General features: G+C 39.5%; 3 protein-coding genes across 3 annotated transcripts; all 3 read left to right on the top strand.

Moving 5' to 3' along the window:
- Nucleotides 1–20: 20 nt before the first annotated feature.
- shoc1 (shortage in chiasmata 1) lies at nucleotides 21–13,083 on the top strand (the record flags this gene model as incomplete). Its single annotated transcript, XM_083905191.1, has 26 exons — nucleotides 21–74; nucleotides 180–309; nucleotides 588–678; nucleotides 774–976; nucleotides 1,255–1,417; nucleotides 1,550–1,655; nucleotides 1,737–1,878; nucleotides 2,155–2,284; nucleotides 2,385–2,479; nucleotides 3,233–3,457; nucleotides 3,839–4,333; nucleotides 4,462–4,674; nucleotides 5,351–5,545; nucleotides 6,481–6,573; nucleotides 6,801–6,979; nucleotides 7,183–7,255; nucleotides 7,387–7,456; nucleotides 7,799–7,974; nucleotides 8,119–8,215; nucleotides 8,366–8,477; nucleotides 9,116–9,237; nucleotides 9,329–9,410; nucleotides 10,015–10,146; nucleotides 10,514–10,663; nucleotides 11,885–12,650; nucleotides 12,998–13,083. 26 exons carry the CDS (start codon nucleotides 21–23, stop codon nucleotides 13,081–13,083), a joined length of 4,380 nt encoding a protein of 1,459 aa, XP_083761317.1.
- A 4,326-nt stretch (nucleotides 13,084–17,409) lies between these two features.
- On the top strand, nucleotides 17,410–17,748 carry tal2 (T-cell acute lymphocytic leukemia 2; the record flags this gene model as incomplete). Its single annotated transcript, XM_083905041.1, has 1 exon — nucleotides 17,410–17,748. The coding sequence occupies one exon, from the start codon at nucleotides 17,410–17,412 to the stop codon at nucleotides 17,746–17,748; it is 339 nt and encodes a 112-aa protein (XP_083761167.1).
- Nucleotides 17,749–23,494: 5,746 nt separating this feature from the next.
- On the top strand, nucleotides 23,495–26,482 carry LOC310940259 (UDP-glucuronosyltransferase 2A1-like; the record flags this gene model as incomplete). The annotated part of the gene is made up of 6 exons (XM_083905190.1): nucleotides 23,495–24,215; nucleotides 24,320–24,468; nucleotides 24,550–24,681; nucleotides 24,866–24,953; nucleotides 25,528–25,747; nucleotides 26,203–26,482. 6 exons carry the CDS (start codon nucleotides 23,495–23,497, stop codon nucleotides 26,480–26,482), a joined length of 1,590 nt encoding a protein of 529 aa, XP_083761316.1.
- Nucleotides 26,483–27,202: the final 720 nt, after the last annotated feature.

Here is a 27,202-nt window from a genome sequence, read left to right as displayed (position 1 = left end):
ACAGGTCTGACACACATTTAATGCCTCAGATTTTCTCTACAATCAGATATAAAGCACTTGACTATGTGTTTGAAGTGAGTGAATCATTTTGCATCAGAGGACAAATTGTGTTGAAATTAAAATTGTAACACCACTGATAGTTGTAAAAGGTGTACGATGTGTTTATGTGTTTATTACAGACGACCACCAGTTTGAAAGTTATGATGAACTTGCTGGCTCTGCCAACACCTTATTTAACGAGTACACATGACGTGTATCCTCACAGTGGTAAAGTGCCTGAGGTCACCTACAGAACACCGTGGATCAGAGGTATGCAAGAATCACCTCTCTGTGTGTCCATAATATATTATAATATGGATATTTTGGTAGCAGTATTGCTCGGTGATGGTTTCTTCAGAGAGAGGTGAAAGACTATAGTCTCTTAGTTTTACAAAATATACAAAGCATTATGTTGTTCATTGCGTTGTTGTATTGCCTTCTTATTCTCGTTTCTTTGCCTCTTCTCTAATGTATGCTGTTTTGCAGCTTAGTCTTTGTTTTCTTCCACATATACAGTATGGAATAATTATTTCTCACGCACCTGACAGGAAAGGTGATCTCCTCCTGCAAACTTTTTGTCAGTGGATCTGTGCTTGATGACCTGGGTGCAACAAATCAAACATTCAATTCACCAGAAAGGTGTCACAGCTGCATTTCATTATTTCAGCCATAATTTTAATACTTGTCAAGCAGTGAAAGGTGGATGATTGTTTTTTGTAAATAATTTTTTGCAGATTTAATGCGACTGTAAATGAGGTGAATGGGGATGTGGAGGAGATAACCAGTTCTAATCCCAACGTCATCAAAGATATAGATCAGGATGAGGATGCTTGCAACTCAAAAGAGTTGCAACTCAGTGATCAATATCTCGAATCCTTTGTCAAGTGTACAATGGCCCAGATGAACCCTAAAAAGCACAACAACGTTAACTCAGCAGGTAAAGTAACAAGGTAAAAGGGTCAAGGATGTGTGTGGAACTTCCATCCATGGATTTAAGCTTAAAGTCCTGTAAGTAACATAAATTATAACATTTAGCTAACAGGAAACAGTAGCCAGGGGGCTTGTTGATTCATAATGCTTTCATCTTTGTAAAAACTTTTATTATTATTATTATTATTATTATTATTAATCTAGCAATTTTTGTGCTGCATGAATGGGTCGAGGCATGGCTGGATCATTAAGTCAGTCATCAGTTCATGTTCACATCTGTCTTAGATCTCCTCCTGTCAGAAGAGCTCATGGTTGTTGATTACCTTCCACAATTTAAGCGACATCTACCCACGTTGAAAGCCAAACTTTCCAGGTTGAGGACTCTCCCTGTGGTCGACCCACTGCTGAGCTCAACAGGAGACACCATCTCTGAGGAATCAATATTCAGGTGCAAACATGGTGTTATATTCCCCTACAAGTGTTTTGTAATCATAGCGTTGTTACATCTCAAAAACTGCCCATCACTTCCATTACTAGTTTGATTGTCTCATTCCTTTAAAACTTTTGGTAATTTCTTCAGTTATTGTACTGCTTATGAAAAAACACCTGACATGTGGACCAGTCACACTCAGACATGTGCAAATGTAAATGAGGAGTTTGGCAAAGAGACGCTAATGAAGGAAGAGGTATTTTAAAAATTTAAATATATGTAATTTTCTTTGGCTGTCTGTATGAAATTGATAAATATGTACTTTTCTCCCTCATAGTCTCTGCTGTTACCTGTTGTAGTGGACACTTTTAAAATGACCACAGAAAATTACACCTCCTTTTCAAATATTAGTGGTCAAATAGATGTTGCTCCTGAGCTTCTGGAGGAACAGGTTTCAGTTGTGGATGTGCTTCATCAAGGTGAAGACAAGATAAGCGGTTTCTAAATTTAATTAAAAATGCATGATACTGATTTAGTTGCTTTTCCACCAGCTTCCCTTTCAGATGCATCAGTATCAGTGAATATAGCCCAGTTTGATTTTGAAAAGGATCACAGGGAAGAATGTAAGATGAATGGATGCCTGATAGATCCAGATTTAATTCGTAAGTTACAGAGAACATATGTGAAAAGTGTAACCCTCTTCATTATAATACATTCAATTTTGGCTCCAGTCTTACATTTAATATTTCTTTCAGGACGTCTGGTGCCTCCATATGAAATGGAGCTGGACTTGACTCTGTCACAGACTCCAAAAAAAGGTCACACCCATCTCTGCCTGTCCACTTCTGAACTCAAGAAGGAAGAGTTGTCACAACTCGGCAGACAGTGAGTTGTCGTACCAGGTTTAACTTATAACTCATCCTCATATTTAGCTGTAAGTGCACAGTGCAGAACATGACTTGTGACCTTAATTATTGTCATGTAGATGTTTGGTGTCAACGAGAGCTCAACAAGAAATGGAGAGAGCACGATGGAGAGCAGAGAAGCATCTAAACTTTGTGGTGGGCTTCTTGTTGGCAGGTAATCCAGAGGTCTAGCTTTACACTTTTGTATTTGAACACTCCACCATTGTCAAATGAAGAAACCACATGACTGACCAAGTCTGATTTGTCAGTCGTTGATTAATTTGGTTATTCATTAATTAGACAATATATATTTGTATCTATCTCACAGTACTTTGTTTTGATTAGTATAACATTTCACACAAATCTCATTTTTATATGTATACATTTTGGACGTGAATTGATTTTTTTACATTACTGAACAAGCGTATTGTTGATTTATTTAAAATGTCCTTGACATTCAGTATTAAGGAGCCAATCTGACTGATTTTCACTTTTAAATTTTAAATTTAACATTAAGCAGTTGGATTTAAAAAAAAACAAAAAAAACTGCTTTACACTTTTCTGACCACTAGATGTCACTATGCTTCCAGAGTTTAAAGCACCAGAGCATTGTGAGACATTATAGCCATTTCCCCTTACAACTATAAGCCACGGTAACATATTCTCTTTTATCATCATCTGTGATTGCAAAGTTTTCCACCTTTCTCACCTAGAACTTTGGTAAAAGTGCCTGCTTTATGAATTATGGATATTTGGTGTATCACTAAACTACAAGTCAGGGCATCTCTCGACTGTGCTGATGTTTTACCAATTGGATTTGATTAACAATGAATATGCAGATGCATCTCTGTTACATATGTTTTTCTGGATAATCATTGAAATGTTCTAAGTGCAACTGAAAAATCGAATCTGTTGTGTTTTATTACAGAGCCTCCAATATCTGTGCCAGCAATCAACTTCCAGCCTCTAGCCGAGGCCTTGAAAGTCATAAAATCAGAAAGACAAGACTTTATATGTGCTGGTGGTGAACTGGAGTCACAGCTGAGCACAGGAGCCACACGTGAGTTCACTGAGAGCATGATGCCTGAGTTTCCCACGACTGAAGTGGAAAAGATGGAAGACTTTAAGAAAGTGTCACCTGAACATGTCCTATGTGAGTACAGTTATTTTTGTCACTTTTTGGATAATCACTGAATTGGTAGAATTGTGTAGTTTATTGGTGAACTGGCCTTTTTGTTTTGTTTCACAACTATTTTACATGTTCCACATTGTCCAACAGTAGAGGGACGCTTTAATGAATGTACACAAGATACAGATGCATATCAGTGATATACTGTGATTGAAATTTTACAGTATTTTGAGACATTTTAAAGATTTAATTACCTGATTTATCTGCGCCTGATTTATTGTCTAAGTAATCAATAAGGCCTGTTTATTGTATGTAGTGCTCCTTGCTTGTCTTGTTTTAGATTTAGATAAGCCTCTTCCACAAACCCACCTGTTTAGTTTCCTTCTTCTTGTCCATCCATTGTAGCCACAGTAAGACCCGTCCTGATGAGTCCTTCAAATAATACTCTGCTCGCTCACATGAAGAAACCTGAAGATGCTGCTCTTCAAGCTGAGGCTGCTAGAGATAATCACCAACAAAAAGAAATCACTGCTGATGTGTCTCAGAACACCCTTCTGCAAAATGTCAACACAAACAATGAGGAAGTAAAAATGTCAAAACCTGCTGCTTCCACAAACGCTGAAGATCACCGTCCCAAAGTGAGGTTCTCCGATTTGGCATCTTTTTCTTCTGCTCATGAGAACGACACCGTCACAGGTGGTGAAAAGAGCAAGCACAGTTTCCTGACTCCAGCGCAGGCTGTGCCCACCGCACTGAAAATAAGAGACAATCTCAGTCATCAGCCAATTACCACACGTCAACCAGAGAAGGACCTTGACCCTCTCTCCACCTTCATGATACTTAGATCCCAGCAGACAACTCCAGTTACTGCAGCACCTCAGAGCTCAGCCACTACTCCTGGTACTGTCCTGCTGCTGCTCTAGTCATATGCTAATGTGGTTACAATGACTCAGCAGATGATTTTTATCACATACAAACACGTTGCTCTGTTTTTCCCCTAAAATGTTCTCTTATCACCTTTTTATTAGCACCACTGGAAACATCTTCATCACAGCTGCAACCTCCTCCAGAGCAGAAACAAATATCAGAGAGGAGATCAAATTATATGGGTGGTACCGTGTCAGGAAATGCTACTAGAGTGCAGGAGTCAGCGGGTCAGTGGAAAGTCATCAGTCATGCGGTCAGTCAGTCGAACCCTTGGGAGAAACCAGACAGCAGAGTAATACAGGTTCAAGCTACAGGTACAACACCCAGCATTTTCAGAAATAGATACTAACAGAGCTAAATTGCATTTTATTTTGTTTAATGAAATTCATTTGATGGTTGTTTTCATATGTTTCACATGTACAATAAGCTTGTACACTATGTATGTAATATTTAAAAAAAAGGATGTAGAGTCGATAGAGAGCCAAATTAAACAACTTAAACCAAAGCCCTTTGAGGCATGTGAAATGTAAGTCAAAAGAGACTTAAGATTTTTTTTAATTAAAGCTCCAGTGAATGACTTCTGGCATCCCTCACTTTATATTCTGTTGTTTTTTTTGCCTTCTCTTTGTCAGTCGTGTCCTAAAACACATCATTCTGTAAGCAGCATGGGAAGTTACCATGCAATACAAAAACAAAGCACTGTCACACTGAGAAAAGGAGAGCGATATCTAGGCTCAATCGGCATTTATAATTAATATTTATATGTTACTCTGCTATACATTACAGAGCAAGCTCCTTTACTAACTTATTGTCAGTCAGCTTTAATATGAGATAGTAAACAGTGATTTTTTTTGCAATGATAAAATAATAAAAGCTGCCTAAGTTCGCTATTCACAGGCCAAACTGTATGTAGCACAGTATCTGTGTTTGCGAAGATGTTTCAGATGGTGTTTATGTTCTTTGAACCTCTGTGCTCTTGCTTCCTTGCAGACAGCCAGCAGCAGGCATACTGTGAGCTGCTGGCCATCGCTCAGCCGTGTTTGAACTCCGCCAGACAGCTGGGCCTTAACTTCCCTGTGTGGGGGGACTTCAGCTGCCTGGCCCCCGACCAAACGCGCTTCATCCTCAAACAGCAGGAGAAGGCTCTGTGCAGAATAAATGCTTCAAGCCCAGAGCTGATCAAAGGTATGATTATGACTGAGATTATTTTTTTTTTTAGCATTATCAAGCTGGAAATATCTATATCTTTATCCTGCCTGGACATTTTGCTCTTTCTCTGTATTTTCCATTCACAGTTGAACTGTTGCTGACTGGTTGTTGTTTTTTCATTGTTTGTTCATATCATTCAGCATAATCCTCAGAAACTCTTAACCTGTCTATATCAACACTAAATGCCACAGTCAAAGTCATGGAGATTATACACTGTTCAGTGATATCATTAAGATAAAATAAGATTAAGATAATATAAGATTAGTCCCGCATTGGGGATATTCCAATTACTGCCTTGTCCAGGGGAACTTCAGCCGCGGACTGGTCGGGGATCAAACCAGCTACCCTGCGGTCTCAAGCTCGAAACCCTAACCACTAGACCATTTTTGAAGTATCACAACTTACTTGTGTGTATACAAATCATGTGGTGTTTATTCAGTCAACCTACAGAACAACCAGCTTTTTTAACAGTAGTAACTTTTCGTGGGTACAACAATAATGTGTTTGAAGCAGTCTTGCTTTACACGTGCAATGTTGCTCGTCTGTCTTGACATAAAACTAATGACTTGTCGGCAGGTAGATCTAAACACACTATACTGAGAATCACAGTCATATGAAGCTGATAAGTTTAATCAGCATTTTGTGAACCCATTGTTTGAATGTAATAAACCTGTATATTTAAAAGTTACACAATTTTTAACCAGTTTCCTCTCTTATTGTTGCTTATGAGTGTATATGTCCTTTCCTCATTTAGATGCATTGCACTGCTGCCGCATGATTGAATAATAGTCTTGTTATATGAATGAGATGAGTCAGTATTTCAAATAAAGTCCCCAGTGAATGTATTTTATATGCATAAATTCATCCAACAAACTTGCGTTTAAAACCTATACATTTTCTTTGTGTTGCAGAACAGGAACTTCTTTTCAAAAAGGCCGCTCTGATTCATGTGCTGGTGACATCCAAGGAGCTGCTGCTGAAGTGTGACCTCAGTACTGCACTGGGTGAGATTGAGCTGCTATCACTGCTAGAATTTCACTTTTTTACTCTTAACATCTTAAATCTTTAACGCGTTAAGTTGACACTAAACCCACTCACATTTGACTGGCAAAGCTGGAAACATAAAGACAAGCAGTTAAGTCTGTATTCATTGCACTGTGATATTAAAAGGCATCTAAACACAACATAATAGACACTACACTGTGATGTATGCATGTTTTTTGCTCTATAGCATACCTTAGTAAGGCAGCTGAGGCATGTTTGGAGCAGAGTTTGGAGCAGCTGATGAAGAGGCTGCAGATCATCCTCTTCCTAAGTCGCAAGAACAAGGAGTCTGACCTCAAAGTGCAGGAGCTGCAGCAGCTGCTGTCGTCATGGCTGCACAGCAGGAAAGGACAGAACATGGACAAAGTCAGTATTGAAATCATGAGAAAATGATTGTGAACATATTGTGTCAGTGAATTGCATTTTGGTAACATAGATGTGTAGATGTCTGATTGGGTGTTTGTGAATTCCCATTGTGATTTCCTTACATTTTGTTATACACTCATGTTTTACCTAAATGTTTCGGTGCTCGTTTGCCCAGAACTTCAATCCCGGTTGTCTTTCTGTAGATTCTTGTCATATTATCAACTGACTCTGACAGCAGCAGATCTACAATCACCAACATCTTGAGTCAAGTTGCTGGTGAGCAAATCTTTTATTTGGCAAGTCAAAGTGACTGAAGTTTTTCACAGTGCTTTACCAGAATGTAACATAAAAATATAATAAGGTAGTATAGTATAGTCATATATGCTTATGTGTTTTTATTCTCTCAGGTGCTGTGGTGACTGTCCTGAGTCCTGGGGGGAATAAGTCCAAAGTGAATGGTGCCAGTGTGATCAGCAGGTAATGAAGACATTGGGATACAAACAGAAAGAAATCATTCGTCAAAATATAGGAATAAATGCAAAAAAAGATGACTGAGGAGGTGTTGGATGAATTTGCGTGCCAGGTGTTTACCAAGTGAATAATCTTCCATATACAGGCACTTCTTTTTATTGTGGGTTGCATTTTTATTATTATTATTATTATTATTATTATTATTATAAACTGTTAAGTTAAAAAATAATGTTTTTTCACTGTTGCATGAGAAAGTAAGATTACTGATTGTTAATTGTTTAATTGTGTTACTTCATGCTGCTTTGTTTAACAAAGGTTCATTTTCACACTCCTATCCTGTTTGACCAGTGTGTGTGACAGCATGTGTGTAGTGGTGTTTGAGCAGCACATAGGTCCAGACTTCCCCTGGAACAGTTTCTGTCTGGTGGTGGAGTACGACTCTCCGGGGCAGTCTCCGTGGTCGACAGTCTGCAGAGAGAGGAGCGTCAGTCACCTGACCTTCAACACCAGCATCACTGACACTGGTCTGCTGCCAACAAATGCACATGAGCATACAAACACACACACACACACACACACACACACACACACACAAACACACAGTGTGCTATGAAATCTAACATTTTTGCTAAATGTGTGTTTTTTCTTTTTGTTTTTAACCCAAAAAGAGAAGGAGAAATGTCTGGAAGACAGCGTGCCTTATGTGCTGCTTGTGACTGAGGAGCTTCTTAATTGTCCACTGCTGCTGCAAACACTTGAGTCAGAGTAAATCATCCTATTCAATAACATCACATTCCTCATAGTGAAAGCATTGCAGTGACAATATGACAAATTGTACTAATAGATTAAGTTGAGTGACAATAAATCATTAAAAAGGCCATATTGTGAGTTGTATCTCTGTGTTGTAATAAACAGGTTTAATATCACCGTGTTGGAGAGGAGCCACTGTCCATCCCTGCAGATGCTTGGTGGGACTCAACACTTTGCTGTGATCACAGTGGATGAAAGTACTGCTATAATAGTCCAGGTACCAGTGATGCAGTACATGCTGCATACTTTTTGGGGGAACAGTGAAGTGTTCATCTACTGAGCTTCTTGTGTACTACATAGAGCTGTTATTTACATTTGACTTTGAGCAGCAAAACATATACTGGTGTTGAACTCTTGTTAACCTTGTGAGATAAAGACATTGACATTGAGTGACCTTGGCGCTGAGTGCTATCTCTAGATTAGTAACATTTACAAATTTAATGTGATGTTGTTTACATGTTAAACTTTTGCATTCAATATAATGTCCATTCCTACAACACTGATTCATCTGCACAGTAAAAGTAAGCCTGTTTTTCCCCCTCTAACTATAAACTTGCTTCTGACCTTTAACATTAAAAAGGGTTGTAGGTTTCCTTTTCTGTTTTTTTTTTTTTTTGCAATATTTTATTAAGCCAGAAGTTAAAAATGTAATTAATTGAAATAAGTATTAACACTTTTTAATTAAAGTAAAACAGAGTAGTGGGTGAGGACTACCCTGAGAGCGCTTCATTCTAATCACCAGTATTATATCTGGTTAAATAAAGCTTAGTTTAATTATTATCTTAATAATAGATAATAATTTTTTAGTTCTTAATTCATTGTCAGCATATGTACCTGTACTGTTTGTGCGTGTAGGAGCAGGATGAGCTGCATCAGGAACGAGCCAGTGAAGGTCTGGTGTTGAGGCTGACCGCTCTCTCACTTCAGTACAACTGCTGTTGGTTGATCCTGCACTGCCCGGACATCCATGGAGGAGGGTCAGAGTTCACACAGACACACACAAAGTCACTCACACACACATTTCATCATGAATGATTCTCCACTGCTGCCTCTGCTTTGTGATGGCAGATTTTATGGTGAAGCCTTCAGCAACTTGGTGTTGGTTTATTCCTCTCTGGTGCTGTTTGGCACCAAGGATCTACAGATCAAGGTAAGAATGTAAAATTCAAAACATGATTAATTTTTCTGCTATTTACTGCTCATCTTTTACAGCAATAATATTGCTGTAAAAAATGAAATGAAATAGCTCTTATAGGCCTGTAAGAGCTATTTCATTTTTGTTGACGTGTGGACTAGGAAGCAGTGCCCCCTAGTGGCCTTAAAGACCTTAGTAGTTTGTAATACTTGGTCAGGATTCTCACTAATACTATGTATAGTTATTTTAAATAAAGGAACATGTGGGACTGTATGAAATTATTTATGTACAAACAAAACAAAAATAGTGTGCATATTGTCATTATGGATTACATAATTACACGAACATCACTTCAGCAAAACAGCTGGTAAAAGTAGAGGTATTATTGCTGGCGATCAATAATGCTTCCCATACAATTATGTATCAGGAATTAATATGTATACTTGTTTATGTGAGTTAGTTATCATATAACTGCACAATTGACAAAATTAGCTTATTAACTGTAGTGTAGTAAAAGTAGAATTTTTTTTAGCAAGTACAAGTCCCTCAAAAAAGAGCACATTAGCTAAATGATAGAGCTAAAGATAGAAACGAGTTAGTCTCCTTTGCTCTGTTTCAGGTTCTGATAGTGTCAGAGGTTTTGGAAATTGCCAAGTGGATCAGTCGGATCTGCTTCCACAGCCTGATGTCCAGTGACAGGGATCCTGTCAGTTACCTGGACAGAGACTGGTTGAGTGTGATGCCTTCACAGGTGACTGCAGCATCACAAAACCAATCCTTCAAAGAGGATCACGTACAAAAAAATGACTTGATTTACTTCAGCTATGTTGTGGCTCTATCCAAACCAAGAGATGTGTGTCGTTTTATCTATGGTTTATTAAAAAAGACTGGTCTGTTTAGTTTTATTAATGCCTTACACGTGTAAATGTCTTTTGTTTGTCACTGACCTGACGACTGTGGCTTACAATGTTCTGCACTAAATGTTATGTATAAGTGAGGGCTTCTCATTTTTCTCAGGAGAATACATACAAACATAAACATGGAGCAAAAAAATATATTTTATCTGTTTTATAACTGTATGTGTGTGTGTGTGCTGCTCTGTGTGCTTTACCCACCAGGAGGAAGAATGTCTGTTGCAGTTCCCGTGCATTAACCCTCTGGTCAGTCAGCTCATGTTGAGGAGAGCGCCGACCCTCCAGTGGTTGCTTGGAGCCTCGCTGCCACAGCTGAATGAGCTCCTCCCTGAGGTGCCACACAAAGTCCTCAAGGTGATCCAGATCATATGAGTACACTTTAAAATTCCCCAAAAATAAATTGTTAATTTATCAGTACAGTTATGATAAATTAAGAATTTAAGAATTGTTCACATTTTCATGTCAAAGTGGGCAAAAAGGTTTTAAAAAAATCAAACCTCCACCAGTGCACAGTGGGTCAGCTGCAGGGTCGTTACCTTGTCGTCATCTTTCCACTGATGTTTTGTCCTCTAGTATATCTAGTATACCTCCCAGTATATCTCTCAGTGGAGGCACAATGGCGGACGTCACCCCTGCAGCTGACTCTATTGGGTTATTGACTCCCATGAACTGTTCTGCAACCAATAGCTTGCCTTCTCTTCGCTTCTTCTGATAAATCTTTGATGGTCGTCTGTAAGTTTACAACATTGGTACCTGCTGCCCAAAGGAGGTGGACTGCTGACTTGGGCACCAAACCCCTTAAATACGTTGAGAACTTGAGATGCAAAATAACTACAGCTTCAGTTACAGCACAATTAGTCAAATGTTGAAAGTGATTGGTTCTGGGTTGAGCTACAGCCTGAATCTACTCTGTTCTGGGTTTTTCCTTCTTATTTTTAATAACTGAGAAATGACATGTTCTGTTATTATGGCAGTATAGGAGAAGCTAATCAGAGTGGGAATTAATTTTAAATGAGATTGGCCTTAGCCTGATGCTTAAACCAGGACACTTTCATGTATATTTAAAGGTCCACTGTGTAAGAACTAGTGACATTTAACTGAAAAGCAGGGAGGAATCCTCTCATTCCTCCTATTCACAAATGCATTAGGGAACTGCGTGGCCTTAGCAAACAAGAAAGGATGACATTCTTCATTTGTATTATAAGCTTCCGCCTCAAAAAGTGTAACGGGGCTGCTGTACAAACATGGCAGTGCAAGATGGTGGCCTCCATAAAGCAAGGCCCTAATCTAAGTGATTATACACTTACACAAACATACTTAAAGGTTACTATATTGAATATAGGTAAATAATCAATCCTAAATGTTACACACTTGACATTTAAATTATAGAATAGCTCCATCTTTTTTCATCTTGTTTTCTGTTTTCAGTTTACTTCTGACACCAAAATAGAATCCATGGGCCATAACCTACATTCTCATATACAAACATTACAACCTCAGCGGAGGCAACTACATCCATGAAAAAATTCTCTGCTGCAGTTCAGTATTTATCTTGGCTTCTCTTCTTGGTTTCAGCTGTTCAGTGACACCACTTCCCTCTACACACTGACCACACCACTCAACCAGCCAAAGTCTCCGACAGTGACCACAGAGACAAACCAACAAACCTTCCAACTGCATCGTTCCACCTCCCCTCCTCCTCCTCCACAGCAGCCGTTCTCTAACCATCACAACACCAGCTTCCTGTTTACACCTGAGAGTACAGAGAGCAGCTTCTGTGAACAAGACCCAGACCTGATATTGCAAGACGAAAACAGCGATTTCAGACTGGACCCTAGTGCCTTTGGCAATCCAGATGTCTTCCTGCAGAGCAGCTGGACCAGCAGTGAGCTGTGGGGAAAGGAGGAGGTGTTTTCAGGATGGAGAAGCACAACTGGAGAAGTCGGAAGAGTTGTCAGGAGAGTCAACAACGACTGGAAACATGGGCCTCCACTAAACCTCAGTGGCAGCATTAGCTGCCTTTACAACACCAAGGACAGTCCTCTTAAACTGGACTCTTCCCTCAGGCCAAGTCCAGTGCTGCAGCAGCTACCTGATGTCAACACTCAAATGCCAACGTACTCTTCTGTCCTCAGTGACCTCCAGTATCCTAACAGCCATCACATCACCTGCAGCCTGCTGAGCCCTCCCACAGGAGCCATGCTGTGGAGTCCACAGGAAAGTGGCCAAGTCTCTTTTAACAGCAGCGTGATAAAAGCAATTTCACCCAAATATGGCTCCAAATGCTGGATAGGACGTGAGAGGAAGAGGACTGGAGAGGCTGCAGACCTGGTTGGAACAGGTGAATGACGACAGATTTTTAGTTGCAAGTAAAATATAGATTTTTGTTGATTTTTAAAAAGTTTACAATTAAACAATTGTAATTAAAAAATTAAACAACAACTAATGCACAAAAACACACATAAACAAAACAGATGTATGTGTGAAACAACTGGAAAGTTTGGCCGTGTATTCACAATTCACAGATTTAAAATGTTTATTTTTCAAGTTCTGTTATTGTTTCTAGGAGTTTAATCTGAGCTGCACTTCAGCTCCTTTTAAGTGGAGATCTATAGTATTTCAACAGTGTACTATATGTACTACAATTTTTTATTTAAACAGTTTATTTCCTTGTGCTTGGTTTTGCAGACTTGACGCCTCTGAAGAAGGGGAGGCTGAGCTATGAGAGGGTTCCGGGTAGAAGTGATGGACAGACGAGGCTTAAACTGTTTTAGACATAAATGCTTCGCTCCTCCTTCTACAAGAATTAAATCTTTCTAGTTTTGTTCAATTCATTGTTGCATTTCAGCCTTTAATTAAATTGTAAATGAAAAGTTCCCAATTTTGGGGAGCACATTTTCTACATTTTCTATAAGCAACATTAATGTTTTCTTCTGAATGTAGCTTTGGTGATTTATTTGTATGTTGACATAATAATAACAACAATATTCTAATGAAATAAAATATAGTTTTGGTCTTAGGTTTGTTCCAAGCAAAAATGTGCTTCTAATTTATTAAATCAAAAAGTGCTATAAGTGTTCCCTAACAGCGTGTTGACATAAACATAATATATGACAATAATATAATTTTAGAATGTCTTGAATAAAACAAAACACCTTACATCTATAATGTGTTCATCATTTATAACCTGCTTTCACGTCAAAAATAAAGGTGGAGGCTCCCAGTTAGTTTTTTAAAATGCAGATTGAACATGGAGATAAAAGCTTGGCACATTTTACTTTTGTTTTCTTCCTGACGGAGCATGCGCTGTTGTGAAAAACAAATTGTGATTTATGGTCGAGGACTATGATCGCGGGTCTTTCCCAGCTGAACAGATAAAGTCTCTCATTTTAGCAGCTCCAATGGTGGGGCGATTTTTTTTTTCTTTCATTTAGTGAAGCAATCCCCTTATCATCTTCTCTCAGCATGTGGAGAGAGTGCTTATCTTCACGAGCCAGCAGAGTGAAGCCAGTTCTCTTAGGAATGATCCCCAGACAAAGACGACCCCTGGGGACACTGACTACAAGCCTCTAGGCAGTCATACCCAGCACTGGCTGGTCACATCAATAACCCACCAGCAGCTTTTTTTAACATCTCTCTGGCCTCCACCAAGCAGTGGACAAACAAAGACAAAATGGTGGGGATTTTTTTTATGGCACAGGAACAAAAGCTGTGGGAGGATGGTTAAAGGAGAAGCTCGGCAAACAGCAGCATGATGGTGTAGTAATTGCCTCCTAACCTGGAGTGAATGGGACGGGAGAAATATTATGGGAATGAACAGGCTGTTTAAACCAAAGCCATTCTTCAAAACCTGAATCCTCTTGTGGCTACAGCTGCAAAGGTCACACAGCTGTGATTTTAAATCACTGTCAGTTCGCCAAGTCAGTCACCTGTGTGTTTGTGTGTCCTCTGTAAATAAAGGGGGGTTTTCCTCACATTTTTGGTGAGTAAATGATAGAAACATTTTGTATTTAAGATAGGAAAAAAAACTCACTGATATTTTATTCTTTTTTGCATTTATAAGCAACAATTATTTTAAAATGATTATTAAATCACTGCGTTCATTGAGAAGAGAAAACATTGTAAGCCTTACCACTGAGGCTAATTGCAGTCTAATTATATTATTAATTACAACAAACACACACACACACAATATACATAGGGACCAGAGAGGCCCCTATGATGTCACTACAGATTAAGTTAATTTACATAGGTTTCATCGTAATCCATCTCATACTTAAGATACATTACTACAGGCTGGACCACAGTCAGGGTCAGGTGCAACACTCCTTCGCCTTAAGGCCACAGCACGGTCAGGGAAAATTATTATTTGGGTCATTGATTAACCTGTCGATTATCTTTCCTCAATTATTCAATTATTTAATTGGTCCATAAAATGTCAGATAAATTGTTTCCCAAACCTCAAAATTGATGACGTCAAATGTCTTGTACTGTCACAGGCAAACCCCCTCCCAGAAAACATTCACATTTAATTTATTTATTTAACGCCATCCAACCAATTAACTGATTTAAATATCTGACAATTAATGTATTAGTCAATGAATCAATGCAGACCTGAACATGTCAAACCTGTGGTTGTTTGCCTTTTAAACCCAGGTAAGTTGCCGTTTACATCCATGTCTGTCCAGATTTGTAGTAAATGCACATATGTAGACTTTAATGAAAATTGTAGTATTGAAAGTAGTATATAAAAGTGTATTTTGTCATAATTAATTAGCTTGTTAAACATGTTGTCCAAAATGTTTTGCGGGGTCACAGCGACCTCTGACTGCCAAATTCTAATCAGTTAAATCTTTGAGTCCAAGTGAACCTTTTGTGTTAACTGTGAAGAAATTCCCTGAGGAGTTTTTCCCTGAGAGAAAAACTGGGATGGACAACATGAAATCATGATTCCTCGGTCTGTGGCAGTCGCCAGTGTAGTGTTTTGCTCTAGTGCATCAAACTCCTCTTCATATGATTAAAGCCGTTTATATTCAATCACATCTCTTCAACTGTGGATCACAGGGACACACATTACACTGCTGTCACACATGAGTCATGTCCTTGTTATACAGTCTTAAGTTGACGTGCTGCTGAACTTATGTGACTCCTGGCCTTGCAGCTGTGATAAAGTTGACACAGTGGCCAAACTATGTTACTGAGAGTGTGTCTGCAGACCTGCAATGGAGCCTGGATGGAGTGCGGCAGCGCCTGGCCTGCAGGTGCAGCCTCTTGGATGTGCAGCAGGACCCATGAATGGCCGATTCAGAAAAAGGGCCCCCATCGGGCCTGTTCTCCAGGCCCAGGACTAATCCCGGCCCCTAATCGGATTATGTAAATTCCAACTCACACACAGACTTTATGGAAGGCTGCGTCTTTGAAACAACACTTGAAGGGTGTAAAAAGAACAGTGACATTGTTTAAATTAGACTAGTTTTTTTTAAAAAAGGGGGGGAGGTAAGACGAGTGAGGAGTGGCTGCAGTGAGGTGAGATAGGACGTTGTGCTCTCCCCCATTTCCTCTGTAATTTATGTGTGGCCTTTTAGAATGGCTCAACAAGATTACCATAGTCATAACAAAACCCATATTGTTTGACTGTCAAACTGGATATGGTATTTTTACCTTCTGTAGCCCAATCAGGCTGAATTCAATAGCAGAGCAGCCAGCAATATCAAGGACTTTTCCACGGTGAAGCGGACGGTGGGTTGTCCACGCTCAATGTCAGAGGAAACAGAAAGGAACAAGTGTCCACATCAGTAAGAGAAGGATCAGCGAGATGAACGTCTCAGTTTCACCTCAATGGGAATGTATTTGTCACCTTTAGTGCTAAACTTCAAGGATTAAACGAGCAACGAATCATAAAAGCAGCACAAAATAATAGTCTCTTAAAAAGCTGTTGAATCATGAAAGCTCCAGGAAAAAACACCACACATGCTTAAAATGTTGCACAATAAAAAATAATTTAAAATGATGATTTATGAATAAAATGAGCGTAAATTCACCCCCCCCCCCGGGCGTCTAAATGATAAACCAGAGTGGGTGTGTTTTAACAATCATTCCTCAGTTAACACCATCCTCCTAAACAGCACGCGTCACACAATAGGGTTCACGCTGCTATAAAATGTGGGATGCGAGTATTGCAGCAGTCTTCCCCCCATTCTCATCCCTCCCTCCCTCCCTACCTACCTCTCTCTCTCTCGCTCTCCTCCTCTCTTGGACATAAGGATCTCTCGGCGAGCATGAGAAGACGTGACTGAGTGGACACTCACACCCTCTGGACTCATCAGATGACCCAGCGACACTGCGACTGAGATTTCTTTACCTTTCTGCAAACACACACACGCATCACACAGGTGAGACTTTCCACCATTAATTATTCTAGCTGGTGTAATACAAGAAAACATTATGTTACTGTTGTTGTATAATAGTAAATAAACAATGTTAATTTATACCAGAAATGGACTAAAATTATTTGCACTTTTCTTAGTTGTAGACAATTAAAAGCAATGTTTATATTAAAAGGAGGTTTTTAATGTTTAGTATTTTTTAAACAATCCTAACTTGTAACCCTGTGAAAAAAAAGTATATAAATATACATACACATGTGTGTGTGTGTGTGTTTCATAATACTTCATGTACATATGTACATGTATATGTATATGTATTTCATGTGCATCATCATAATGTATGATCAGTGCAGGCAACTCTTATGGCAGCAACAGGAGCAGATATAGCAACAAATACATTTAAAAACTCACCAGTTTGTAAATACATAGATTACAAACCATTTATTTAAACGCATATATATATATTCTGGATAAAATTTATGAATTTAAAGAAAATAATAATAATTTTTTATTAACTAAAATTTGTTCACAAATGTGGCAAAATGCCATTGCTGCTGTTTCTCTCGTTCTGTCCAACAAGGAGTAAAAAAAAATCTCATATCATGACAGCTGATGAGCTGAAAATCTTGTCAGATTATCAGAAATGATGATTCAATTTATAAAAACTGTTGCTGACTGATTTTTTTGTCAATCACACAGCTCAACTCGACAACCATGACCAGAAAGGTGTTCACCAACACGAGGGAGCGCTGGCGTCAGCACAACGTCAACACCGCCTTTGCCGAGCTCCGAAAGCTCATCCCCACGCATCCTCCAGAGAAGAAGCTGAGCAAGAACGAGATCCTGCGCCTGGCAATGCGCTACATCAACTTCCTGGTGCAGCTGCTGGAGAGCCAGAGCGGTCAACCGGCCAGTCACTCGCCCGCCACTCTGCTCACCTTCCTCAAAGGAAACATGGAGCGGCTGCAGTCCCCTCCACACACCTGGGCCATGACAAGTGACACCGAAGCTCCATCACCAGGATCCAGCTGTGACAGTGCCGAGGCCTGGTAGAAATGACATTATGACATTAAAAAATCTAACTCTTGGATGGACTCTGACCCTTTTCCTGGGTCTAAAAACTGACCTTGTGCTTTTGCAAGGCTCCTTACATGTGTCACATAGTGTGTGACTCATGTTTCAGTGCAGGAGATGCAATACTGTGTAATATTTGTGGAACCCAAACGTAGCAGCCTCCTCGCTGATCAGTGTTAAAATATGATTTGCAGGTGAATATTTATTTTGTATTCTGCATGGATGTGTAACCTATAATGGATGTACAATATCCCCTTCGTGTCTTGTTAATATTCCTTGTTGCTGTTCTGCCTGGAACTAATTTAGCTTTGCAATGATAGGATGTTTTGCCAATGAGGAAACAGAGGGATTAAGGAATTTCTCATTTAAAGCAATAGATTCTGAAAGGCATTTGAATAGATAATGGCTCGGGCCAGTTCTTCATTCTGCAATCATCTCACAAAGCCACGGGCACTTTTTTATGTAAATCGACATGCTGGACTTTTTTTTTCTTCCAGAGAAAACGAAATCTGACCTTTCATTTCAATTATCAAGGTTATGAGACTTCTGAGGAATCATTTCTCCGACAGACTTCCGTTTCTTACTCCTTTACATCTGTTATCGGATTGCTTTGAGGCATTTTGGCAAAACTGACAATCCCCTTTAAAGAATTATTATTTATTTCATCAAACATCTTCTCAGTTTCATGTATTTATTTGATTTGTTTTGTAAACAACGCATGTCGTATGGCCAAAGAATATGAATTGATTGTCTATTGTGAAGCATGTGTGAATGATCCTCTTCATACCTCTTTGTAAGTTATTTGGGTTTTCTTGTGAATATACAGTATGTTATTTATTTCAACTATTTATTTATTTATTTATTTATCTAATAAATGATTTGTTGATTAAGAGGTCACTCCCACTTTTACTCATCCTACAAGTAACTTTTGACAGTGGAGAAGCTGCTGAAATGGCTCCAGAATCTCCTATAAAAAGAAAAAAACTGCATGAAATCCATGGAGAGGACAGTTTAATGACTTTTTCAATAAAGTGTTTTGCCTCCACTGAAACCGTTCGGCACTGTGCGAGACACAAGGGATGTGAAGTTAAGAGCAGAGCTGCTGCATCTTTGTCCATGTTCAATAAGCACAGAGACACTTGTCCAAAGGTCCTGTGATGACCGTGTGGACACAAGCTGCCCTCAGCTCTGCGTCCATTGACCAAAGGCTTGAGGGAAAAGTGCTGAAAGTGATGCAGCTTAACTTGTGACCCCCTCAGGTCAGGGGCCAATCTGATGTCAAACACTGACCAGTTGACCAACACTGGTTTCTCTCAAGGAAATCGTCCTTTTGTTACTACTCATGCTACTTTAAACGAGAAAAAAAATATGTGCATACATATATATATATATATATATATAATGTCCTCCCAGAGTCTAATTCCTTAACCAACAGTCCAAATAACAAATGCTGCAACTACCATCTATGATACTTGCTTAATAAATTACTAATTATTACTACTAATAATGTATATAAAATAAATAATATAACAAGTACCCCACAAGGGGCAAAATAAAAATCAAGCAGGTCAAATGGATTCATGAAAATTAAAAACCAAATTGGCTGAAAGAAATGTTATAAGAGGTGATTTAAAATGATGGCAATGATTCTGCAGACTCAGATCCTCGGGCCAAAGGTTTCAAAGATGGGCAACCTTTCACCGCAAAAGTCGAGTTTCTCCTGGCCGAGCATCCGAGCCTGCACTTTGGCATGATGTGGGATTGGAAATCAGAAATCTAACTGGGGTTGAATCACAAAGTACTTTGAAAGGTCATCAGTTTAAATAACTTCTGACTCTGACTGGTGAAGTAATATAGGACTGATATGACCTTGTCCTCTAGTACTGGTTTATAGCCGAGCAGCTGTGAGGTGTTTTTTTTTTTTTTCAGCCCTAAATGAATTACAATAATCCCATCGAGATTAAATTAAGTACTGACCTTAAGTGATGCTTCTTCACTGATAAAAAAAAAACTGGATTTAGGAATGAAAAGTCACTGTTATTAAGCACCTAATACCAAATATCCGCTACTTTTTCTGTCCGTCAACAAACTGATTAATACATTTAAAAAGGTATTTCAGTGTTTTCAGTGTTTCAGCTTTACATCTAAATGTAGCAGCCGCCGCGTTATTTACCAGACATTTACACCAAGGTCAGACACAGCGATTACTAATCGCCTATTGTAAATCGAAGAAAACGTGTCTCATTTTAAAGCAAAAAAAGAAAAAAACCTGCACCAGAGCTGAGCTGAAGAGTAAACACAGTGATGGTTTCAGGCTGTTACACCCAGGCTGTTAAATGCTGGCTAATGGTGTGTAAACGGAGCAAAGGGCAGCTGGACACACTGAAACACACTGGAGGCCTGTGGGAAATGACAGGTGACACTTTGTGAGGCTGCATAAAATACTCCACTGTATTGTACTGAGATACTGATAAATACTGTAGAGCAGCAGTTTGTCCGCCCCACAGCATGGATGAGAGTGATATTACCACTTGTGCAATTTCATGCTGAATTGAACAATTTCATAGAGAGCTGAAATAATACTCAGTAAAAACTACTCTGGGTAAAAATGGACAGATTTCATGGTAATAGGAGATAGAGCATTAAAACTGGTTATTTCTTTGTGCGGGAAATGTTTTGGTCACTCAAAAACATTCAGGGATTCACTCATCTCATCATTTGCAACTGGATAGGAAGGCATGCGATATAGCTTTTGCATGCGCAATGCGGAGCTGTGAAATGCATTTTGCTGATACACCTTATTTACAGAAATCACCCAATCACATTATGAGCTTTACTCTGACCTCAACTTTCTCGCAGGACTATGAAGCCCTGTACTGAAAATAATAATAAATCTGAACACTTCTCCTTCCCTCCACCAAGTATATTTGCCTGATTGACTATTCTCTCCCGAGTATGTGGGTAATCGTCTACTGAGAGCACATTTCCTTATCAGCGTCTAACACACTGTCTGAATCCGTTATCACAATGGACCAGATCAGTGCAGGCAGCCCCTCGCTCTCCCGGGTGAGGCGCCCATGAAAAAGAATTTCTGGAGTTGGGTGCCAACTGATAGGCCCTGAGCTCTTTATCCCCTTAAAGCCAATTCACACTCTGCATGTTTAAATATCTTCGCTCAACCCCTGCCCTCCCACTCCCGTCGTGCACTCGAACCCCCCCTTTCCCCCTTCTCTCTCTCTCTCACTCTCACCCTTCCACAGCTCTAAGTCCAAGCGTGGTCTGCCTGCTGCAGCTGACCTGCAGTCCGCTGTTGGTTGGTGGGTGGGTGGGATGCAGGTGCAGGGATGATTGGAAGCTGAGAGAGGAGGGGAGTCCTTCATTGTTGAGCTGGACAGCACCCTCTCTCCTCTGGAGCACCCTCTAATGGGGGAGCCCACTGACAATCGCGCATTCTAATCTGATTATGCAAATATCTACTTCAAAAAGCAATACGCTGTAACCCTTACCCTGTGGTAGACAGAAAGACAGAGCAAAGAGAGAAAAAAAGAGTAAGGAGGAGAGGAGGCAGCAGGAATGTCGAGGAAGGAAGATGTTTGACTTCCTGATAAATTAATGAATCAAAAATGCACCATAACACGCCATTATGTTTGCATCACTCCTTTACACCCATCATCATTTTCTCTCACACATCCTCTGTACCACCAGGACAAAAACAGTACACACTTAAACACACTGAATGGCCAATGACTCCATCAACAGGGCATTGAATTCAGTATTCAAATGCTTATTGTTTTTTTCCAGACGCTGCTGAATCCTGTGTCAAAAGGAATCTACAATGTTAATGAGGGGGCCAAAGTACCCGCAGTTAAGATTTTAGACACCCTAACAGTTAAACGTGACATTTACCAAGAACAACACAGCCTCTATGTCACCAATTCCTAAAGGCATGGTCCACAGAACCCCGCCTCCCCCACAGTATTCACACTATAAGCTGACGACCGAGCTGAAATCAGCTGCTTCATTCTGCTGGTAGATTCAAAGTCTACAGCCAGTCTGACAGCTCTGTCCACTCTAACTCACATGATGTCAAACTAAAAGACAACCATGTTTAGGGCTGTTTTATATAGAACTCATGTCTTCAATAGTTTACCACATCTCCAGAGTATAGTTGTTATAGTTTTTATCCTACCTCAGAAAAAGCCCTTTAACTCCACAGTCCTCTTCCACAAGCTCTGCCATGTTGTACCACTCCAGAGGCTCAGAATGGACAAATACAAACTCTAGCCCTGGGCAGGTCTTCCCAGGTTTGTTTGCTTCCCGGAGGCCGCTGTAACAAATGAAGCAAACCGTATAAAGTTGGTAACAATATGCAATTAAAGTGCCACACCACTCCTTTAAATACGGCATAGATTTTTAGTTTAAAGAAAGAAAATAAAAAGTGTGCAAAAGAAGGTTGAAGTCCGGTTTTCTCACCTCTATAAAGTTTGTCTTAGTCAGTAACAAATGGGTGTTAAGGTTGGACAGCTCTTGGAAAGATACAGAAAATGGACATTCCTTATCTGTTGTCATAGAGGGTGTAGTTACAAGAGCTTTCATAAAAAGCTGTTTACATAAATATACTAATCTAAATGTTATCAGCATTCAAACATGCTCACACAGGCCGCCCCCTTCAGACCTGGCAACATCCATCCTCAGTGATCCAATCACATGCTGAGCGCCTTAACTATGGTTTGTCACACCTGCCATTAAAATGCATCCTGAATAGGTCTCCTGTGATCACACCTGGCTTCCCCCGCGTTGTATTCAAATACACACTGACATCATGTATGTTCACGAGAATAAAATGATGTTGTCAATTTCTGTGAGTGGGTGTGTTGGGGGCTGGGGGCTGAGTGAAGCTGAGTGAATCAAATCTGTACTCGCATTGCTGTGGAATGAAATATTTTAACCAGTAGAAGAAGAAGAAATCATGTGACAATCAGGGTTTATGTGGTGTGATACCTGTTAACCAATACCATGTGTACATGAGTGGATCTCTCAGAATAGATATTAATGCCAGGTTTGTGAACAGAGTCAAGGACGCTGGAAACATGATTTACAGCATAAATATTATTTACCGTTAGGTGTATAAGCAAACTAGTGTTGCCAGCTAGATCCCAGGTATCTTACTCTTAGCCAACATATTAGACAAACAACTAATTTAGTGTGATCATAGAACAATTCATCCATGAACCTGAATGCTTGTACCAAAACATTTAATTTCAGTGATCCATCATGTAGTTGTACAACACACTCAAAACTACCCATGTCAAACCTATGGTAGTATTAAAGGATCCATTTACATCTGTACAAAAGTTATCAACAAAATGCTGAGATCTTTCATAAATATATATATGAATATTTATTTTTTCCTCCTAGTGGTGACTACATAATGGCCAAATCTACCAAATTTCATGTTAAGCCATTACATTTTTGAAAGGACAGTTCGATAAAAATGTTAACCTCTTAGTAGCACTAAGGGGAAAATTATGGCATTTTAAGTAATCTGACTTACCTTCACCTTCTACCTCTAACCACACAGTATTATAGGGCTTGTTATCTAATAACATGCTGTACAAACACAAATTCTGAACTAGAGTTCAGCTTTGTGAAGTTAATAATTGCTCATCGCCAAGCACATTTTTAACAGGATCAGGCTGCAGCAACATTTCCTCTCACAGTCACCATGAAGCTGCAACAGGACCTTTCCATTTGTGTGCTGCTGGCTCTTTGTCTGACATGGAGTGTGAATGGAGGTAAAATTTTAGTGTGGCACACGGAGGCAAGCCACTGGATTAACATTAAACCTGTGCTTGACACACTGGTCGACAAAGGACACCAGGTGACTGTCATCATACCAAGTGCGTCATTGTTCATGGACAGCAAGTCTTCGCATTTTCAATACGAACCCTTCAACGCGTCATTCTCAATGGAGGAGATGGAGCAATATCTTGATGACTACATATACTTTTCCATGTATGAAATAGATCAAATGAACAACTTGCAGATGTACATCAAATACATGGATTTGATGAGGCGTGAACTGCAGTTTACCTTGAAATATTTGGATGGAATTATCAAATCAGAACCCATCATGAAGAAGCTGAAGGAAGAAAAATATGACCTTCTTTTGGCAGACCCCATTTTCCCTGGCAGTGAGTTATTAGCAGATATTTTGGGCACCCCTTTGGTTTTCACTTTGCGCTTTTCCTTGGTCAATAACTGGGAGAGGCACTGTGGCCAGTTACCCGCTCCACCTTCTTTTGTCCCTGGTGATATGAGCAAACTAACGGACAAGATGGATTTCTCAGAGAGACTGTGGAACACTTTATTCTATTTAATTAATGACTTGGCCATATATGATGTTAATTGGAAAGAATTAGATAAACATTACTCTGAAGTCAAAGGTAAGCTTCTCATTATACCGTCATTCATTGGAATGCTTTGAAAATTAGTCATCTCATCTTAGGTATTGGTGATGCAGTCAGTCATTATTTTTGCATCATGACAGGGACACCCACCAGTGCCTGTGAGTTGATGGGTAAAGCTGATATCTGGTTGATACGAACCTACTGGGACTTTAATTTCCCTCATCCCATCCTCCCTAACTTCAAATATGTTGGTGGAATCCACTGCAAACCTGCTGAACCTTTGCCAGAGGTAATGCTGTCTCAATTAGTGCAGGCCTCTAAATCTTTCATGGATCCACACCAGGTTTGAAATGCATTTCTATTCTTGCAGTACATGGAAGAATTTGTACAGAGTTCAGGAGACGCTGGCATTGTGGTCTTCACTTTGGGATCTATGATCAACAACATCACGACAGAGAAAGGAAACATGATTGCCTCGGCCCTTGCTCAGATCCCACAAAAGGTCAGAAGAGGATGTTGCATTTGATTTTACATCAACAAGATAGTTGATCAATGCCATTATCTCAGTGGTGACTTCCTGATGTAATTAAATACTGGCAGTTATATTTAAGAAGATAATTTCAAAACTAAGAAATGGTACCAAATCACTTTGGTTTGTCATTGACAAAATTGGTGTGTCATTATAGGTGCTGTGGAGATTCAAAGGAGAAAAACCAGAGACTCTGGGTGCCAACACTAGAATATATGACTGGATTCCTCAGAATGACCTGCTGGGTGAGTTAAAATGTAATAGAAGGGAAGTAGAGGTTAGCCCCTCACCTACTCCAGTTGTTTCCAGTGAGAATACATTACACTTCATGACAAGTTCAGGCTGAATGGATGGTAGTTGTGCCTTGGACTTGCACCAACAATAACAAAGCAACTGTGCACCGATTTTTCTACTACTCGTGCTTATGTAACAGCATGTGAGTCTTATCTCCATATGTGACTATTGACCTTTTCAGTGACTTCATGCTAATTATAAATAGACAAGCATGCAAAAAGCTGGCATCTAGAATCAGAAATAATCAGCCAAGGTGGTTTTACTCCACCTTCCTAATAATTAATTATTAAGTAATAATCAACTCAATATTGAACAATAATTTTGTGTAAAAAAAGGATTGGATTCTAGATGTCAGGATATGGCATTTGAACAGTCTTAGAAACCATGTATATAAATGTTATTTTTGTACATGCTTGTTCTGAGACTAAATGCCAAACCTGACAAAAATGATCAAACTGACATGTACAGAGTGGGTCAACAGGGATCTGAAAAATAATTGCATCATGACCTTTCGTGTCCCAACAGGTCACCCCAAGACCAGAGCTTTCATCACTCATGGCGGCACAAATGGTATTTATGAGGCCATCTACCACGGTGTTCCCATGGTGGGCATCCCTATGTTTGCTGACCAGCCAACAAACATGGTCCACATGAAGGCTAAGGGAGCTGCACTCACCCTGAATTTAAACTTCATGAAGACAGAGGACCTTAGAGATGCCATCAATACTGTCATCAATGATGAATCGTAAGTTCTTGAACACATCTGCATCAAGTTGGTTTTAAGTGTTTGTGGTTTTATCATTTAAGCATGTTCTAAAATAAATGAATGGTGAACTTAGACTAACAGAGTGCCATAAAGGATTCATGATAATTAGGGTCTCCAGTCAAATGTATGACCTTGAAATGAATTGAGACTCCGACACCTTGATTCATAGAGAGAATCATGTGAAGCTGATCTTAATCAGCATTGTGTGAACTCATCTGATAATGGTTTAAATCTTAATTTGTATATATATAAAAGTAACAAACTAAAGATTTAACACAACTAAGCAGACTTAATTTCTTCTGTTTGTTTTTCCATCTGAAAACAACATATATTTTTTGTGGTCAGAAAAAAAACAAGACAACTCTATGTGTCTAATACAGGTTAATTGCAAAAAGAGTTTCAAGGTTCAAGTGTTAACAAACCCTTATAAACAGGTACAAGGAGAGTATCATGCGGCTGTCCAGGATCCACCATGACAGACCCATCAGTCCTCGTGATGAGGCAATATACTGGATCGAGTTCACCATGAGAAACAAGGGTGCTGCACATCTGAGAGTCCAAGCCCATGAGCTCACCTGGTACCAGTATCACAGCCTGGATGTCCTGGCTTTCCTCCTCACCATTGTTCTGCTCACCACACTCCTCTTCATCAAGGCCTGCAGTTTCTGCTTGTGGAAGTGCTGTGGCAGAAAAGGAAAAAGAAAAACTGAGTAGTGGATTAAAAACTAAACTAATTGTCCTGTTGGTCTATATCCTAGATTTTCTGGTCTGGGGACAGCTAATTCATAACTTAATAAACAAGAAGTTGTTTGAAATTGAGTTTGACAGCTTTGTTGAAACTCTTTTGTTTTGATGGTCATTTGAAGCTGAAGAGGAGCAAGACTTTTTTTTATATATAAAAAAACTATAAAACTCCTACATTTCTCCAGTGTTGGATCATCTGTTGCCTCACAGACAGTAATTAGTGCAATTGTGTAAGTGTGTATGAATAGTACTATACAAATAAACTTGCCTTGCTTAATGATTGTGATTTTGTCTTTATCTCAGATCTCAGGACAGCTGACATGCTAATAAAACAAATAATTACACTGGTATGGTGGCTGCAAGTAATCCATGGTGACCCACCACTCTCTTGGATGATCTTGCGCAGGTATTCAGCAGTGAGGTTGTTGAGGGTGAGCTTGTGAGCGAGGCCCAGGCGGTTGGGGAAGACCACTGAGGTGTCCACCATATTGCCGTGGAATAACTATAGCAAAAAGAGACATCTGACATCAACCCTCATATGAAAAGCAAAAACTGTTTGTCGACTGAAAACATTCTTCGATGGAGGATTTAAGGAGGGGAAAGTATTAAATTTAACATTCTGGTACATGATACAATAAATAGATAAACATGTTAACCTCTCTAGTCGCAGTAAGGAAAATATTTTGGCAT

This window comes from Microchirus variegatus (genome assembly GCF_963457635.1).
Source record: "Microchirus variegatus genome assembly, chromosome: 18".
NCBI classification, from domain to species: domain Eukaryota; kingdom Metazoa; phylum Chordata; class Actinopteri; order Pleuronectiformes; family Soleidae; genus Microchirus; species Microchirus variegatus.
Note: the sequence above shows the minus strand (reverse complement) of the source record. Positions and strands in the feature narration are given on the sequence as shown.